This window comes from Apium graveolens, chromosome 9 (genome assembly GCF_009905375.1).
Source record: "Apium graveolens cultivar Ventura chromosome 9, ASM990537v1, whole genome shotgun sequence".
Lineage (NCBI taxonomy): Eukaryota > Viridiplantae > Streptophyta > Magnoliopsida > Apiales > Apiaceae > Apium > Apium graveolens.
In genome coordinates this window covers 3,109,790-3,128,710 of record NC_133655.1, presented here as the reverse complement: position 1 = coordinate 3,128,710, position 18,921 = coordinate 3,109,790, and the positions used below count along the sequence as shown (strand labels likewise).

At 35.2% G+C, this 18,921-nt stretch overlaps 2 protein-coding genes, 1 long non-coding RNA gene and 1 other non-coding gene across 6 annotated transcripts; 2 read left to right on the top strand and 2 right to left on the bottom strand.

The window, feature by feature from the left end:
- Window positions 1–1,005: 1,005 nt before the first annotated feature.
- LOC141683709 (cytochrome b561 and DOMON domain-containing protein At5g48750-like) lies at window positions 1,006–1,341 on the top strand. Its single transcript, XM_074488461.1, has one exon. It carries the CDS (start codon window positions 1,006–1,008, stop codon window positions 1,339–1,341), a length of 336 nt encoding a protein of 111 aa, XP_074344562.1.
- Window positions 1,342–7,261: 5,920 nt separating this feature from the next.
- LOC141684123 (uncharacterized) lies at window positions 7,262–8,325 on the top strand. 2 transcript variants are annotated; one of them, XR_012560545.1, is made up of 2 exons: window positions 7,262–7,708; window positions 7,814–8,325. It is a non-coding gene; the product is annotated as an uncharacterized LOC141684123 (long non-coding RNA). The 2 variants fall into 2 exon arrangements; XR_012560546.1 differs by having other exon boundaries at window positions 7,262–7,712.
- Window positions 8,326–8,860: 535 nt separating this feature from the next.
- Window positions 8,861–17,124, bottom strand: LOC141684122 (DNA polymerase kappa). Of its 2 annotated transcripts, XM_074488961.1 has the most exons (14): window positions 16,811–17,124; window positions 16,494–16,666; window positions 15,455–15,628; window positions 15,161–15,284; window positions 14,961–15,061; window positions 14,749–14,835; window positions 13,933–14,028; window positions 13,658–13,778; window positions 12,959–13,087; window positions 12,252–12,343; window positions 11,894–12,005; window positions 11,400–11,728; window positions 10,161–10,486; window positions 8,861–9,200 (listed from the first exon to the last, which is right to left on the bottom strand). In XM_074488961.1, exons 1-14 carry the CDS (start codon window positions 16,890–16,892, stop codon window positions 9,086–9,088), a joined length of 2,061 nt encoding a protein of 686 aa, XP_074345062.1. In that variant the 5' UTR covers window positions 16,893–17,124; the 3' UTR covers window positions 8,861–9,085. The 2 variants fall into 2 exon arrangements, with proteins under 2 accessions (XP_074345062.1, XP_074345063.1); XM_074488962.1 differs by lacking the exons at window positions 16,494–16,666; window positions 16,811–17,124 and having other exon boundaries at window positions 15,439–15,577.
- Window positions 17,125–17,238: 114 nt separating this feature from the next.
- TRNAP-CGG (transfer RNA proline (anticodon CGG)) lies at window positions 17,239–17,310 on the bottom strand. The gene has a single exon. It is a non-coding gene; the product is annotated as a tRNA-Pro (tRNA).
- Between the last annotated feature and the right edge of the window lie 1,611 nt (window positions 17,311–18,921).

Genomic DNA, 18,921 nt, shown 5'->3' with positions numbered 1-18,921 from the left:
TGGTCATTGATATTGTATTTCTCGTCCAATTTCAAATTTATTATTCTGTGATAATGTACATTTCGATATCAATGGCCCTACAACGCTATGTTAATGTGTTGTTTTTGATGTGTTGCTTTTGTTTTAGTAGTTTTTTATGAATGAATTAATGGTTGTTTTCAGTCTTCTAAGTTTGCAAATTGTGACTACTAAATGCACTTTTTATTTACTAATTGTTATTCTAATTCATCTTTTTCAGAAATGGTAGTAGGGACAGGGGCGGATCCAGAAATTACTAGTTGGTCAAACCGACTAGTGAAAATAGATACAACAATTATTTGTTTAATATTTTTTACTTCCTCGTCCTGAATAATAATCTCTTTACTGTTTCATACGCTAATTTTGGAGTAAAAAACGTATGATTTAAAGTCGATTCTAATAACACAACACAATTCGAATGCTGAAGTAAACAATGTTGTTGGGGCTTCCGCCCTTAGACTTGTCCCTTATCTTGTTTTTACATAAACCTTAGCAATGTATTTACAATTAACAACCTCGAAAAAGAGTGTCTCATTACAAAGGTCTGATCTAATGTCCATAAGCTCAGAATCTCTGTTCTGGTTCACTGTTTTTGCTTCTCTTTTCATCTTTTCAAATGCTCAAGCACCATGCTCAAACTACACCTTCATATCCAACCAGCATTTCAATTCATGTATCGATCTTCCGTATCTTGATGCTCATATCCACTGGAACTATTTCCCAGGTACTAACAAAGTTGCAATTGCATACCGAGCATAACAAGATCTTAGCGGATGGATTGCATGGGCATTGGCAATAAAATCGACTCATATAGGCAGGGGATGATTTAGTAAGGGGCACGGGGGACACGTGTCCCGCTTAAAATAAAATTTTACAATTTTTTTTATCAAATTTTTTTTGAAAATATATGAAAGTGCCCCCCAGAAAATAAAAAATATAAAAATATATTCACAAAATATGGTCAGTATCCCTCGGGGAGTTTTAATCATGGATCCGCCTCTGCATATAGGCATGGCTGGATCACAAGCACTACTAGCATTCCACGACAGCAGTGGAAGTATTATCACGTACACAACTCCGATTTCCAATTATAATCCTTCGATGCAACCCGGAGATCTTAGCTTTCAGGTCTCCAACATGTCTGCAGAATACACGAATAATGAGATGATTATATTTGCTGTTTTAGGCCCGTTTAGTAATCAAACAAAGTTTAACCATGCATGGCAAGCTGGGGGAACAGTTGCAAATAATATTCTTCAAATGCACTCTACCACCGGACATAATGTTCTATCCTTCGGAGAAATCGACTTTCTCTCGGGCTAGATGCAGATCATTTTAGCAGAGTTAAGTTAATTGTATAGATTAGATAAGTTTTCGAGATTTTCGAAATTTTGTATAGTTAATTTTTAAAAGAGGGCTCATAAATTGACCTATTGCTTTCTCCGTTCTCGCTGAAATATCAATATAAAAATAATTAAGTCTTATTTTTGTAAGAGTATCTTCAACAGCTTTTTAGTTCATTTTTTAAATTTAATAAAAAAATATTGGATCTTGGTAACCTGAGAACTGTTAGCTGAAATGACTCTTGAATCTGATAATCACGTGCTGATTTCTTCCTGATATAATTAAGGAACATGAATATCTCTTTATGCTAATTAGTAGGTATCAAGTTATTACCATATTTCATTGTAACTGTTAGCACAATTTGCTGCAATAATGTTGCTGCTATGCAGTATAAGTAAGGCCTTAGTTATCAATAAAATAATTATCTCCAGCTTTCTACATCTTACTTCTCTTACACATTAGCCTGTAATTTTATTCCATATCCAACATATTGGTATCAGAGCTCTAGTCTTAAGGGACTTGTGAGATGTAAGAAAAACCTCAGACACACATCCTAAACACAAACACACACCACAAAAATACAAACAGAAACACAAAAACACTCAAACACACCTCCAAAAACACAACACACAAACAGACACACACAAACACAAAAACCAAAAATCTTTGATTCAAAATGGATTCGGATCATACATTCACCAGCATTGCACCTCCTGCTTTCGATGGTGAAAACTTCCATATTTGGGCAGCGAGAATGGAAGCTTACCTAGAGGCAAATGATCTATGGGAACCGGTTGAAGAGGATTACGAACTTCCTGCCTTACCAAATAATCCAACCATGGCTCAGATTAGACATCATAAGGAAAGGAAGACCAAAAAGGCAAAGGCAAAAGCTACCCTGTTTGCCGATGTCTCATCAGATATATTCACAAGAATTATGACCATGAAGACTGCATTTGAAATCTGGAATTTCCTCAAAAGCGAGTACGAAGGAGATGATAGAATCAAAGGAATGCAGGTGCTGAATCTAGTCAGAGAATTTGAGATGCAAAGAATGAAAGAAACCGAAACAATTAAGGTATATTCTAATAGACTTCTTGGAATTGGTAATAAAGTTAAACTCCTTGGAACTGATTTTCCAGATTCTAGAATTGTTCAAAAATTACTTGTTACACTTCCTGAGAAATTTGAAATTACGATTTCATCGCTGGAAAACTCCAAAGATTTGTCAAGCATTACCTTGGCAGAATTGTTAAATGCACTGAAGGCACAGGAACAAAGGAGACTCATGAGGAAAGAAGGATCAGTGGAAGGTGTCTACCAAGCTAAATTTCAGAGCAACAATGGAGGAAAAAACAGAATGTGGCAGAACAAAAACAACAAGCCTGGAGAATTTGAGAGTAACAAAAACAATGACACTCGAGTCTTTCCACCCTGCTCCTACTGCAAAAAAACTAATCATCCTCCAAACAAGTGTTGGTGGAGACCAGATGTAAAGTGTCACAAATGTGGTCAGCTTGGACATATGGAAAGAATATGCAAGTCTCAACAAGAAGTCAAAGCCGCTGAAAATCAGTACGAAGATGAAGAACAATTGTTTGTAGCATCATGTTTTTCCACCAACAGCTCAGCAGGAAGTTGGCTTATAGATAGTGGTTGTACAAACCATATGACATATGATCGTGAACTCTTTAGAGATCTTGATGAGGTTGTTGTTTCTAAAGTCAGAGTTGGAAATGGAGCATATATCGCAGCAAAAGGAAAAGGAACAGTAGAAATCCACTCTCATACAGGTTCAAAATTTATTTCTAATGTCTTGTACGTTCCCGAAATCAATCAAAACCTTTTGAGTGTTTCTCAGTTGATAGAAAAAGGCTACAAAGTGCTGTTTGAAGATAACCATTGCGTCATTAAAAATTCAAAAGATGAAGATATTTTCAAAGTTCAAATGAGAGGCAAAAGTTTTGCCTTAGATCTGATGAAAGAAGAGCAAGCTGCTATACACAAAGAAGACGCTGACACAATATTATGGCATAAAAGGTTAGGGCACTTCCATCATGCTGCTATACTTTCTATGGAGAAGAACGATATGGTGAGAGGGTTGCATGTGTTAGAGAAGGAGCCACCAAATTGTGTTGCTTGTCGGTATAGAAAGCAAAATAGACTTTCTTTCCAACAAAATAATGCTTGGAGGGCCAAAGAAAAGTTACAGTTGGTGCATACTGATGTTGCTGGACCCATGAGCACACTATCATTAAATGGCAGTAAGTACTATCTTGTATTTAGTGATGATTATTCAAGAATGTGCTGAATTTATTTTATGAAACAGAAATCTGAAGTTGCTGAAATTTTTGGAGCTTTTAAAACTTTGGTTGAGAATCAAAGCAAGTGCAAAATCATGATGATCAAATCTGATAACGGCACTGAATACACATCTGAAAAATTTAACAAGTTTTGTAGAGATGCAGGCATTGAGCATCAGTTGACAGCACCATACACTCCTCAACCAGACGGTGTTGTGGAGAGAAAAAATCGGACAATTATGGAGATGGCGAGGTGTTTACTCCATGACAAAGGACTGCCAAAGAAATTTTGGGCCGAGGCTGCAAATACGACTGTCTTCTTACTGAACAGACTGCCAACAAAAGCTTTAAGAAGGGTGACTCCATTTGAAGTGTGGTATGAATACAAACCCAAGTTGAATAATTTGAAAACATTTGGTTGTATTTGTTTCTCTCATATCCCTCAGGTTAAGAGAGACAAATTGGATAAGAAATCAGAATCATCAATTTTTATAGGCTACACCTCAAATGCCTATCGGATCTACCAACTACAAAACAACAAAATCATAATTAGCAGAGACGTTCATTTCCTTGAGGCTGAAAAATGGAATTGGGAAAAAGACGAGCAGGATATGAGTCAAGAGAAAAATGATGATGTGGATGACGAACCTGTTAGAGGAACCAGACCACTCTCCGAGATTTAAGAAAAATGCAATGTGGCTTTATTGGAACCAGCTGGGTATGAAGAAGCTGCAAAGGATCAGAAGTGGATAGTTGCAATGCAGGAGGAGCTCAAAATGATCGAAAAAAATCAGACATGGGAGTTGGTGGACAAGCCTAAACACAAGAAAGTTATAGGAGTCAAGTGGATTTATAGAACCAAGTTGAATCCTGATGGTACAGTAAACAAGTATAAGGCAAGACTTGTTGTCAAAGGGTATGCTCAGATATATGGGGTAGATTTTTCTGAAACTTTTACACCAGTTGCGAGGATGGAAACTATAAGAATGTTGCTGGCTCTTGTTGCGCAAAATGGCTGGATATTACATCAAATGGACGTCAAATCAGCATTTTTGAATGGTTTTCTGGAGGAGGAAATCTTTGTCGAACAGCCTGAAGGTTTTGTTTGTCAAGGACAAGAGGATAATGTATACCGACTAATAAAAGCTTTGTATGGCTGTAGACAAGCGCCAGGGACCTGGGACAGCAGGATTGATACTCATATGTTAAACTTAGGCTTTACAAAAAGTCTAAGTGAAGCCACACTTTATGTCAAAAAGGCTGATGGTGAAATTCTCATTGTGTCATTATACGTTGATGATTTACTTGTAACATGTAGCAGCTTGAACCAGATTGAGAAGTTTAAAGATGAAATGAAAAATGTGTTCGAGATGACTGATCTTGGACAAATGACTTTCTTTCTTGGCATGGAGGTGCAGCAAAATAATAATGAGATATTCATTTGTCAGAAGAAATATGCCAAAGAAATTCTCATGAAGTTTCACATGGAGGAGTGCAAGGTTACTTCAACCCCAATGAATAACAAAGAGAAGTTTTGCGAAAAAGATGGTGCTCCTAAAGTTGATGAAGAACTCTACAGAAGTTTAATTGGATGCTTGATGTATCTAACCACAACTAGGCCGGATATCATGAATGCGGTAAGTATACTTTCAAGGTATATGCATTGTGCTAGTCAAATTCATTTTCAAGCAGGAAAAAGAATTTTGCGATATGTTAAAGGTACAACTGATTATGGAGTAAAGTTCAGTAAAGTTGAGAATTTTAAACTCCATGGTTATGCTGATAGCGATTTGGGTGGATGTGAAGATGATATGAAAAGCACCACAGGTTATTGTTTTAGCTTTAGTTCGGGAATGTTCTCTTGGAGTTCAAAAAAACAAGAAATAACTGCTCAATCCACGGCTGAGGCAGAATTCGTAGTCGCTACTGCTGCAGTAAATCAAGCCTTATGGTTGAGAAAGATTATGATGGATCTGCACATGGAACAACAAGAAGGCACACCAATATTTGTGGACAACCAAGCTGCAATTGCAATTGCCGACAAACCAGTGTTTCATGATAAAACCAAGCATTTCAAGATCAAGTTTTATTTTCTTAGAGAAGTCCAGAAGGAAGGTGAAGTGAAACTAATTCATTGCAGTTCAGAAGTTCAAAGAGCTGACATCCTAACAAAAGCACTTCCAAAGAATAGATATGAGTTATTGAGACACAAGCTTGGCGTTTGCAGCTCCAGAGCCAAGGAGGAGTGTTAGCTAAAATGACTCTTGAATCTGATAATCAGGAGCTGATTTCTTCCTGATATAATTAAGGAACATGAATATCTCTTTATGCTAATTAGTAGGCATCAAGTTATTACCATATTTCATTGTAACTGTTAGCACAATTTGCTGCAATAATGTTGCTGCTATGCAGTATAAGTAAGGCCTTAGTTATCAATAAAATAATTATCTCCAGCTTTCTACATCTTACTTCTCTTACACATTAGCCTGTAATTTTATTCCATATCCAACAAGAACATTTCCGATATACTCTTTAAACATCCTACTTAGTTAAAAAATAAAGAGCACAACTCAAAAGAAGCTAAAAAAAACTCCGAGAAGCTCTTTAAACTCTAAAATCTTCCTCTCTCTCTCCAGGTAACTCTCAACGTATATTTTTTTTATATTAAAATTTGTGACGTACCCCAATCATTGTACAAGTTTTGGTCATGGTGAAAATTGATTTATTAATACAAATTGAATAAAAAGCTAATATTAAAAATATTGTTGAAGTTTGCCACATTGATTAATATACTAACTTGTTAAGAGTTACTTTTTTAATATTATTTTGAAGAATGAGTTAGGAGTCTATTGGAGATACTTAAATTCTCACTTTCAACAACATTCCCGGTGTTTATTTCTTATATAATATTTTATTATTAAAAAGTATTATTATTACAAAAAGTGAAGAAAGAAAAAAGAAAAGAAAATTGTTTTTCTTTCATATATATGTATTATAAAATGAAAGTTAGAAGAGCAGAGAGTTTAGTTAAATATAGGGAATTGAAAAAAGATCTCAGTAGAACTTAGAGTAAGTCCAACAGCTCCCTTAAACATGCTCTTAACTCTAAATATAGGAAATATGACAAAAAAATTGCACTTCAACGGTGTCTTAGTAGTTCCTTATATCACTATCACTAAGACACCTCCCTCATGTCTTATCTTAAAGAAAGTACAAGTCATCTCTTATTTCATTTTTATCAATAAAAATTTAATTTTTCTCTCTACTTTTTAGTTTTTTTCTTTCTCTTCCTTTCATATCTCATTCAAATTTATTATTATTATAATAATAAGGAATCAAGACAAGGACCATTGTTGGAATTCAAATTTAAAATCATGTCTTAAATCACTAAAAGGTAATATTTTATAATATTTATAAAAAAACTATTAAAAGATTATTGAACTTGCTCTTAGTGATTTAAGAAATCACTATGATCCTGTTGAATTAGTTTTTTTTCCCATATTTCTTATATTATATTTTAAGACTCAAAATAACTAAGTTCTGCTAAGAAAATCCTTGCACAAAATGATTATTTATAATTTGTAACATGGTCTTGAGAGAATCCAATGACAAAGTAGTCAAAAACTGTTAGATGGTGGCGTGCTTTTAATAATGCAGCACTAGCAGTAGCAGGCCAATGGAAACTTCAAGGCTGCTTCTTCCAAGAAGAAAAACATTAATTTAAACGCGTGCATCTCATACAATTTAGACACCCCTCTACACAGCTGAGGGAACACACAATTCTCTCCGCTGTGTAGAACAAATAGTGGGGCGGATTACGCACGTAGTTGCAGATAATCCGCTCCACTATTATGTCGCGTTTTGAAAAATGTTTTTGCGTAAAGCATGAAGAAAATCCTCTTCTGCAAAACGCGGATGAAGTGTAGATAAGAGCGTTAATCGAAAGGTTAATGAAGTGAATAATTCTAGTTCATCTGATACGGCGAAGAAAACAAGATTGTGTAGTCTAAGAGCAGCTTCATTTAAAGTCAAGATCTGAACCTGTGAGTAAGTTTGAGTATTTTGAAGTTGCTCACAGTTCATGTTATGAATCTGGTTTTTCAGGTTGTTGTAAATAGTACTAAGTGAATATTGTTTCGTTGTGACAGATTTGATGTCTATTCAGGCTACCAAGTTCAGAAGTTTCTGCGAAATTGCAAAAAGAAGCCTTGATTGAAGATTACAATACGCAAAGCACTGTATTCTCTAATACACATAAGAGCTGCTCGAAGAAGAAACACAACAATGGGTGAAGTACTTAACATCATCAGCCATTGTTGTGACTGCTTATACTGCGACAATGACATATGCAACCAGATTTACAGTACCAGGAGGAAACAACGACGACCACAAGCCACCGTTCTTACACAATGCAGTCTTTATTTTCTTCGCCATATCAGCTGAACTAGCATTATTCTCTTCATAAACCTCTTTATTAGTGTTCTTATCTCGTGTTCTGTAGAAGACGATTTCTTTTGTGTTGTACCAAAAGTCTAAGCAATCTGAGAAACTTCAGCTGTTGCAGCTTCTGTATTTTCTGTTGCATTACTACATACTACATAGAAGTAGTTTATCTATCTGAATACTACCGGCCTTCAATAATATATGATATATTTATCAACTTCTCCTAATGACTTAAGGTTTTGAACACATTGTAAGCTAAATAGAGAAAGTAAAAAAGAACCTAACCAACCGTGAACAAAGGAGCAATAGAGCTGCTAGAGTTGAACTAAACTAGACTCCGGTTTGCCGTCTCAGATCTCAGGAGCTCTGGAAGTTCTATAGCACTACTTAGGAACGAGTTACAATGAAATAAAGAGTACAGAAGTTTGCACATGCGAGATACACAAGTAGGATTCTGGAACTGTTCTTCGATTTTATTAAATCAACATTCTAATACAAAGGAAGCTATACATTTTGTAATAATCTTCACTAATTCCTTCCAAGTGCCCTTAGTTATGAACATACAACAGCAGCTAATTTAGCATCGACACACTTGTGATGTTACAATCCATTTAAAAGTTTCACCAATTTGTGCACAGGACTGATACTCATCAGTTAATAAAAACCAAGTACCCCATTTGATGCGCAAAACACAGACCCAGCACAAAACTAGAAAACAAGGATCTAAATAGAAGGTTAACACAATGTAATCATATCGACAGAATCTACACAAGTTTCTATTAAGTTTTAATTTGAACACTGTTATAATTTGCGTCATACAACACGGTTACAAATGTACAGGGAGGGGTCAGGTGAGTTTATAAATTGACATGGAATAAAGATGGTTGGTATTTAGGAAAAGGGGGAAAATAGATCACTGGGAATAAATAAATTAACTGACTATATACAAATTTAATAAGATGAATTCGCTAGAGAACCTAAGTTCTCTTGCTGAAAAACACATCTATTGGAAGATGTTTACCAAGCGCGGGTGACAGCTTTTGCTTCTTCTTACCTTTGCCTTGACTTGCAATTTGTTCTTTCTCGACAAACCTGAAATAACACACGATTCTTTACACCCTCTGCAATAATTTATAACATCAGCAGTGTTGAACTAAAAGGGCCATTAGTGCACAACTCGAGTAACTTAATTATGATCACTTTAATGCCACTTGTGATCCAGTCAAGAGTAGATTCTATTTTTTTATGCCGCGCATAGATTGCTTTGGGATAAACTAAAAAGGAATCTTTCAAAAACTAGACAATGATGGCCCTCCATGGATTTCCCTATATAAGCCGCGGCTAAAGTTGCAAAAATCAGAAGCTTGAATACCACTTGTAAATAATCCAAGGAACATGACAGGTATAGGAACCACTAAAGGTACTAAAGAAACAAGAAGAACTACTAATTCATCAGCTAATATATTTCCGAAAAGTCGAAAACTAAGTGATAAAGGCTTTATAAACTTCTCAAAGGACAATAGGTTCAAAAGTTTCACGGATCAACAGCAAAGCACTTGATCATGTGGCTTTTTCTCCTTATGGAGATTGGACTTTGGAGTGCATCTACTATAAACGTGCAACGTATATATTTGTAAAGGAAACAGTAGATCCATGTTATAATCCGTCAAACCATTTCAAATGCTCACTGTAAACTAGCCGAGATTATAATTTGCATGAGAATTGTATAGAGATCAATTCCTGTAGTTCTCAAATTCAAGACCTCAAAAGTACTATGGTTAATCTATTAATGTTAAACCGCACTTCAAAGTTAAGCCTAGTGATCCAAGAGTCCAAGACACTTAACAAGTCCAACAGAATATTATGCATGCCTAGGGTTTCTTTTATTATTATGTTCAAAAATAAAGAGGAATGCACATTGATATAAAAAACAATGTTGCAGAGCTCACTACCCATTTGAGGGTTAAATATTTGGAGTCAGTCTTCCCTAACGAAAAAAACAGTGTACATTTCATGGTTGTCCATTTATGAAAGGCAAGAAACAAGTGGTACCTCTTCTTCAGTGTAAGATTCCCATTGTAATTGTTAGATTCTTCCTCCTGCAGCCTCTCAGCGAGATGGAAATCAGAATGATCTTGTCTTTCCTCAACAAAATTAGGAGGTATTTCGGCCCCACAAATTGAACACTTGTAATCATCTACCCACAAAGAAAATTCTTTATGATTCGATGAAGACCCTGCAACATCAGGGAATATATCCCTCTGACTCCGTAGATCTATGCTGCTTTCATCCACCAATCTAAATGGATTTTTCTTCTCTTGTGATTCATCTGATAAATAAGGCTTGGGATGATTCCTTATTGTATTCAGGGAGTTAACCTGCACAAACAAAAGGCATGTTTCAAAAGCTGATGTAAGAGATTGATATGAAATCTTTCAACTTGAGAGAATAATTTTAGTCTAGTTTTTGGTATCTGAGGATGTTGGAGAAAAGCAAGTGAAAAGGATAACAATAATATTAAAAAATCACAGATAAACATCATTGAATATGATTCTAATTTTCTGTACATCAACATGTTCAAGTAGAGCCAACATAGCACAAGGTCACAAACCGTCAGCATTGCACTGTATACTCTGCAGTGTGGTTGCGGATGGAGTTTTCCCAAAGCAGCGTGGTGAGGTGCTTGTTTACGGTTCAAAATTTCATTATTGTGGTTCAAACAGCATTACATCACACCAAACCTTTAAGAAAATATTAATTTTTAATATCATCATATACATATGTTAAAACTTTACTTGTCTGCTACATTTTATCGTCTTGCTAAAAGGTTATCAGGTTGTTTTACTATTATTTAGAAAATATCTATAGGTTTTCGTATTTTCTATTGCTGCTGAAACTTTTTCATTTTTTTCTGAAAATTTATCAGATTGTATGCTGTTATATTATAGTAAAATAGTAGTGCTAATTTTATTCACTTAGTTGACGAAAGGTATAAACCGCCCATAGTACCATACCACATTTGTGTGTATTTGTGCAGTTTAAGGTCTATGAGGAGCGATTGCGGTTTGGGATATTGCTCAAGATAAATCTGCTGTTTGCAGTCTGGTTTATAAAATTTTGAAACTGCGAATAAATCTAATAAGAAAAGTATTAAAAATAGTTTGGAAGAGTAAAATAGAACTCCGATTATATACAGAATTATAGTAAGATGTTTCTCTCTGTTCCACTCATGCTTATAAGTTTGAAAAAAAATAATTGATCAATTTTGGGTATAATCTGCATTTTGCTTACCTTTACTTCGCTTACATTGCTTGGAACTCTGTCACTGTCCTCCATTTCCACAAAAACCTTACTTGAGGTACGGCTACTATGATCCAATATTCGGTCGGAATCGGACGGATAATCCGTCTGATCACAACATAGCTCATGGTTGTACAAAGGAAGAACAGTCTCTTCATTGGTTGCTAAACGACTTGCATCAACATCTGAACCAAAAGAAACACTGTCATCTATTTCCACTTTTCTAGCTTCTCCTGGACCAAAAAAGCTGGACAGAGTTTTCTGTGTGGGATCAACCAGTAAACCATCATGATCTTCTCTGAAGTGGGACATACGCAAACCTGAAAGCACAATAAAGATACTGTTTTTTAAAAGCTTTTTTGTTTAATTTGTTTTGACCCATTTCTTCCCAAGATTAGACTCCTTAATTAAAGAACTATGTGAATTATAGAAGCTTATATATGGCACCACGATTTGTAATTACGAGGGAAAGATAGAGCACCTACCCATCAGCCTTATAGATAATGGTAGTTCAGCTTTTAGCAACTTTGAAGCATGCTTCAATATATCCTCACTTGAGTATACATAATTTTGCAAAGTCACAGCACGAGTCCTAACCTGAAAATTGCAGAGCAACATATTATCTAGTTACCCATACTGCAAAAGCAACTTTTTCTTCAATATGGCGATCCCCGCCCCAAAGCTTTAAAATGACAGGAATAAGAGAGAATATATGTAAATTTGCAGAAAATGTTAACAGTTGTGACTATTTTGCAATGGATGACAGTTAGACACATCATCCAGATTTGTGCATTAGGGGAGGCTGCATTGCTAGAAATGCTACTGATATGGAACAGCTTGTACCTCAAAAGTCTCTGTTTTTAGCTTAAGTGTCAATGTACGCCCACTTAGACCTTCTTTCTCCATGTCGGCAGAAAGCATCTCAGCTAGTTCAACTACAACAGCAATGACATAGCTAAATCTGAGAGAAACCTAAATAACACCGATAGAAAAATAACCAATATAAACTACAGCAGGGTTTCAGTCATACAAGCATATTGAGTATGACTGCATCTTCAACTGATACAGACTGGGGTTGGGGATTGGGCTGGGGGTGGAAGGGGGGGGGGGGGGAGGGAGGGAGCAAGAGAGAGCAATATTACGTAAATACATTTAAACAGGCACATAATAATACAAAAATTTTGCATATGATAAGTTGAGTGCAATCATCACTCAAAAATTTTGTTACTTGGACTCTTGTTTCGGGCACTGTACAGTGTACCCATGCCATACACACGAACACAACACAGTTGGATCCTTTGACAAAAATGTGCACACTTCACCTAAGTAAAAGACTGCATATGATATTTCTTTAGGGTGCAGAAAGACAACAAATATGCCTAATTTGCAAAGTTCTTTACCGAGTCCTAATTTAATTTGAGCTTTATTGATTTTTGCTATAATAATTTATCTAGTATACATGCAAGCGTGGTTTACTCTTAAGACTGAAATGACCATTCTCCAGTGTGATGTCTGTGTTTGTTGGGGGGGGGGGCAAGATTGCAATTTACCAATTTTTTTATAAAGCAATGCCTCGTCTTTAGTGGCTGAGAAAGTTCTCTCATTGCTCATACTTTTTCTGAACTTAACTTGAGGGGTGTCTGTTCCACCAAGTCCCAGTCCCACGGAAAGGAAAAAATCTGTAACAAAAGGATAGACAAATAACTATACAAAACTACACACATATGAACATGTACATGTCAGGACTAAAGCGGTCGCACAGTAAGGTAGAAGAGGTAGTAATGTAAAACCTCCAATCAGTTGTAGTTAGTTTTTAACTGCTTTAGCAGACTTTAAGCTAAAAACAGATTATTCAAGCAGAAGAAATGGAACACGTATGCTTGAGTTACATAGAAGGTCTAACTGGTTAATAATGCTATGTTATGCATAGCTGGTAGTTAGATTATGGGCTGAACAAGCTAAGAGAAGTCATTATGTGTGTGTAAACTGTTAAGAGTTGAATAGCATAAAGCTTTGCATCCAGTGAGCTCATCCAGTACTATTCATTAAGTACGAGCTTAAATGCATACGTAAAGAACAGACTTGCATTGTGTATATGTGTTACTGGTTATTTGGTACTATCCTTTAATACACGTTAATCTCCCTATACTTTCCTGCTCAAAAGGGAAAAAAAAGGAAATAAATAACACAATGAAACTGTAGAGGTACATTTTTCTAATTGTAATTATTGAACACCAAGAAAAATGTACCAGCTGAGGAATGGGAAAATAATGCACAGAGAGGACCACTCTTTTGCAGCATCTCCTCACAAGTAGTGATTCCAAAAACTTCTTTTAATATATTTTCAGTAACCTTGCCTATACCTCCAATCTGAAAAAGTTGTACATACAATGTGGTTGTTAAATTACAGCAGGACAAACTATAACAGGTGGGATAATAAAAAGATATTAAAAAACAGTAGGATATTCAAACAATACTTTTTGAATTAAAAAAGGCAGTTTTTGTATAAACACAAAGTTGATACCTTTCTTATAGGAAGTGATGATATGAAGGTCACAACAGCGATCCGCTCATTGGGCAAAATAAACTGACCATTTGGCTTGTTAATATCTGAACATACCTGATAGAAGCAAGGTGCACAGACAACATAGCTCAGCAAAATGAAAAAATAACATAAACGAGGAATACAACTAATACCTCTTCCAGTAAAGTGTAGATATTCACTAGAATGTAACGTACTTCCAGCACACATGTAAAGACAGATGGCCTTGTCTAGATAAACTTTTATTTTTTCCACGTAAATTCTCCCCTTTCTTCACAAAGGAGTCCCGCTTCACTTTATTTGGACTATATTTGCAATACTCTTATTATTCACATATGCAGAATAGTATAGGATCAGGGAGAAGCGCAGTGTCAGATAACTAACTCCCAGTGCAAACTAGGTCTAGAGATTGATCCTCGCAATCCCAATCCCCTTGCTAATTAATATAATGAGGCATCTAGTAAGACCTTGTTAGTAACAATAATTATTCTCTAAATTTTGAGGAAATTTATAAGTTTGGAACTCACATAATTCAAAAACAACTAACTTTATAACAAACTTCGATTCCAAATTTCATAGATGTATCACATTAAAATTTAAAAGTTACTATCCAGAACGGAGAGAGAATAGAAATATTATCAGCCAGCATATGCTGAATCACATATATGTTATTTATGGAACATGCCGAACAGCTCTAATCAATGTTTAAAGACAAAATAGGAATCATTTGCTATCTTATGGTAGATTGGTGAAAACGTGATTAATGGGATTGCTGTAGGGTTAGCATAAACTATAAACCTTAGCGAGTAAACGGTTTGGTGCCACTCCAGCACTACATGTTAGACCAGTCTCAACATATACAGCTTCCCTGAGTTCCTCAGAAACCTTCATAACAACGTCAACGTGTAAGGGTCTTAAAATATTTTTAAAAAACTACACAACTTTTATATTCTTCAAAAAGATGATGGTATGAGCAGAAAGTCATTAGTATAACATGTATTCCAACTTACTTCTCCACCAGTTAAGCTCCTCTTGCTGCAGACTTCTGTTATGTCCAAGTAGGCTTCATCTAGACTGGCAGCCATGAAATTCTGGTCATACCTCTGAAATACTGATTTGAACAAAAATACACCAGTACTTAAATGAGTTCCATCAGTATATGCCAACTAATAAAGGTGCACAGATATATTACGTCGAAGTATCAACTGACCTTTTCTAGTTAAATCACTGTAATGCGTATATTTTTTAAAATCAACAGGAACAAATATTAACTCAGGGCATAATTTACGTGCTATGAAACCAGGCATTGCAGCACGAACACCAAATTTCCTAGCCTACAAAGAAAATCATTTTATTGACAAATTAAAGAAACGAAGCGGAACCGCATAGGTGAGTTATGAGGAAATATCACATCATTCATCAAATGAAACAAATTAAGTAAAGCCAAAACAGCTCAAAAATATTTCAGTTAGCACCATCAGAACTTACAGATAGGAATCCAAACCTCATAATTAGCGGTGGAAATCATGGACATGCCACCAACAGCCATTGGCTTGCCTTTTAGTGATGGATCACTTAATGTTTCAACTGCTGCATAGAATGCATCCATATCTATATGCAACCAAATCCTTGAGAGATCCCGAGTAGTTTCTAATTCTAGAATTCTTTTATCAGCAACCTGCACCAAGAGAACACCTTTTTGAAAATCTAAAACATCTCCCAGAAGAAGCAGCCTAAGATCAAATACAAGTATTTTACTTCATATCAACAGGTTCTAAGATCATTGTAGCAGAGTTATTATGGTCATTTTTGTTTATTTCAGAAAGTGAGGTCCTCAGTCAACAAATCTATAAGAAAGTGTACATTTTCATCAGTGGATGGAAATTCAACTTCCTATATCTGTCAATGTGACCAAGTAAGAAAAATAGTATTGCGAGGATCCTGTAATCTGGACACAACCCTTTCTGTATATCTTAACAAGAAAAAACTCAACTTTTCAAACATGTCTAGAAGCATAATGATGGCAATTTACCGTGAATATTCGTTACACCGGTTCAGATTACCAATAAGAAAAGACCTATATAAAATTGCCCACAACTTGCTTTGCATTCAAGCAAACAGATTAATATACAGTTTTAACACGCTAATGTTGGATCACAAGGCTGCTTAACCCCTAAACCTCCAACCCAGTCATTTTGTATAAAAAATACATTTATAACTCAACTAATAATTTGCATACGATGACCACAAATCATTGACCTTCTCAGACGGCAAAATGGTAAATTGGTAAAATAAATTAGGAACATAAAAAGGATCGCTTAAAGAACATTCGTTTAACACTCCCGCCCAAATATTCAAATTGGAAATCCTAACAGGTCTCGTCTATTACCAACGTGACTGTACATTGCACAACACTAATTTCCTACTTCAACCTCATAATTTTAGTAAACAAACTACGCATTCCAAGAATATAAAGAATAACGACCAATAAACAATATAAAAATGGTATAAAATGAAAATTATAAACTACATTCCACATATACCTTCTGATAATGTGAAATATCGGAAGCAGTAAGCTTCGAATACTGCAAACGCATATTTTCAATCTTAACCTTCATATCAGCCTCTTTTCGAGCCTCGTTTTCGAAAAACTTAGAACCCTTACTCATCTCATACACTATTCTCTGCACTTTTTCCTTGTCCACTCCTTCCATCCCTACACACACATCCAAATCAAACCCCCAATTCAATAAAAACACACAAATTATATAATCACTAAATCAAATTAAATACAATAATAACTTTGTAACTATAGTTTTTAATGACAATTAAATAATAAATAATTAAAAAATAGAGAGACCTGCTTTAGCATTGGTGAAGACAGTGTGATAAGTCTGCCATGGGCGAGATGATGCTGTTTCATCGATATTTTTTGCCGCCATTTTTTGCAATTTTGTCAAGGATTTGATCAAATTAGTGTGCTTTTATAGTTGCTGGGGTTTAATGAAATGATGTTACGTGTTGGGGACGCTTATGGGGTGTTCGGGTCGGGTCTTTGTATTAACTCATGTTTTGGATTTTGGGATTCGCTTGCTGTTGTTGTTTTGATTCGCGTTTTGGGAGAGAGAGAGAGAGAGAGAGAGAGAGAGAGAGAGAGAGAGAGAGAGAGAGAGAGTATGTTTGAGAGAGAGAGAGAGAGAGATTTGCAAAACACCATTTTATTTTGGCAGTTACAATCAGTTTTTCTACAACAATCCGGCAGCTCGGCACAAAATAAACAAAAAAAAGGGGGCATTCCGAGAATCGAACTCAGGACCTCTCGCACCCGAAGCGAGAATCATACCACTAGACCAAATGCCCGGTTGCTCAATATTTCATTTTTTCATATTAATTACTTTCTTATCTCACTAGTTTTTTTATTAAACAAATCAGTGGGTGCTGGCCTGTATTATTTGTATTATTATTTAATGTTGTCAACTTATTTTTAAGTTTTTTATTTAAACATTCAGCCCTTTTCTAGTCCCTCATTTATTACTTTGAATACTTTCTTCTTGCCCTTTGTTTTCAATAACCTGTATTAACATTCGTCATAGTAACCTTTTTATTATTATATTAATTATGGATTAATTATCAAGTAGATCACTTACCGCGTCCAAATGTATCAAGTGAGTCACTGATTATAAAACGGACTCAAATGAGTCACTCATTTGAAAATCTGTATCAAAAATATCATTTTATCGTTAGTTGAAATTTTTAAAAGTATGGGCTAATTATCAATTAGATCATCAATTAAATCCAAAAGTATCACTCGAACCATTCTTTTAATTTCGGTCTCAATCGACACATTAATTAATTTAAAAGATTCACTCCGTCTAAGTCAACTTTGAATCGGGTCAGATTTGATAATTTTCATCCATTTGCTCCGTTATGTGGTGAAGTATCATGTGACATGGCAAATAAAAAACAAAATAAAAAAAAATTATAATGGACACATAAACAAAGAAATCAAATGAAAACAAAAGGTCCAAAATAGAAAAAAGTGAATTGAGAGCGTATGAAAGGGGGTAAACTGAAACCCTAATTTCTTCGATCAATTGGAGCTGGGTATATGTTATGGATCAATTGAAGATTACTTACACAGTCAATACAAGGTATATGTTATGGATCTAATATATATTATTCATATTATATGTGTGTTTCTTTGAATCGTCCAGTCTTTGTATAGTGTCTTCATATGTCTATCTTGTTTTGTATTCATGTGTCTTCATATTATGTTCTTATATGTATTCTTGATGGTTTACTTCTTACTTGCCTATCTTATGTAATTGTATGCTTTAATTTTTTTTAGCAGAATGACATCTAGGGTTCCGATTCATCTTCACCACCATGGTAAATTTACACCTAAAGCGTTTAATGGTGAATGTGGTTATATTGGAGGTCGTATTGACATAATTAATGATGTTGATACGGACATATTTTGTACTCGTGATTTGGAAGATTATGCAGTTACATCCAACTACTCGAAAAATGATTTTCACTACTTCAAACGTAATGGTCATAATTTTAAAGATGGTATAAGGTTGTTGTATGATGACGCTAGTGTTAGAGCTCTGACTTCTCTGTGTTTACCTTATGGGAAGATTGAGTTATATGTTGACCATGGTAGAAACTCAATAATTGAGGATACTGAAATTGTCGATGAGGGGGTAGAAAAGAATTTGAGGAGAGTGAAAAATGTATTGTTGAGGGAGTTGAAGACGAAGATGATTGGGATTTCGACGATGAGGACAGTGAGGATTCTGAATATGAACTTGTGGGAGAATGTGAGGACAATGGAGATGATGAAGATTTTGATGAAGAGGGCTATGAGAAAGAAGGAGAATTTGATTTTGGTAAAGATTGGGATTCTGATGACATGAGGGAGGAAGGTGAGCCTGAAATTCCAAAGAAGGTTAGTAGAGAAAATAACAG

What these genes read in the sequence shown, in the direction of transcription:
- LOC141683709 (XM_074488461.1), top strand. Translation starts at nt 1,006, where the DNA reads ATGGATCCGCCTCTGCATATAGGCATGGCTGGATCACAAGCACTACTA.
- LOC141684122 (XM_074488961.1), bottom strand. Translation starts at nt 16,892, where the DNA reads ATGGCGGCAAAAAATATCGATGAAACAGCATCATCTCGCCCATGGCAG. An exon ending in CAAACCGTTTACTCGCTAAG is followed by an intron (nt 14,029 to 14,748) that starts GTTTATAGTTTA and finishes TGCTTCTATCAG; the next exon opens with GTATGTTCAGATATTAACAA. An exon ending in ATTATCTATAAGGCTGATGG is followed by an intron (nt 11,729 to 11,893) that starts GTAGGTGCTCTA and finishes TTGTGCTTTCAG; the next exon opens with GTTTGCGTATGTCCCACTTC.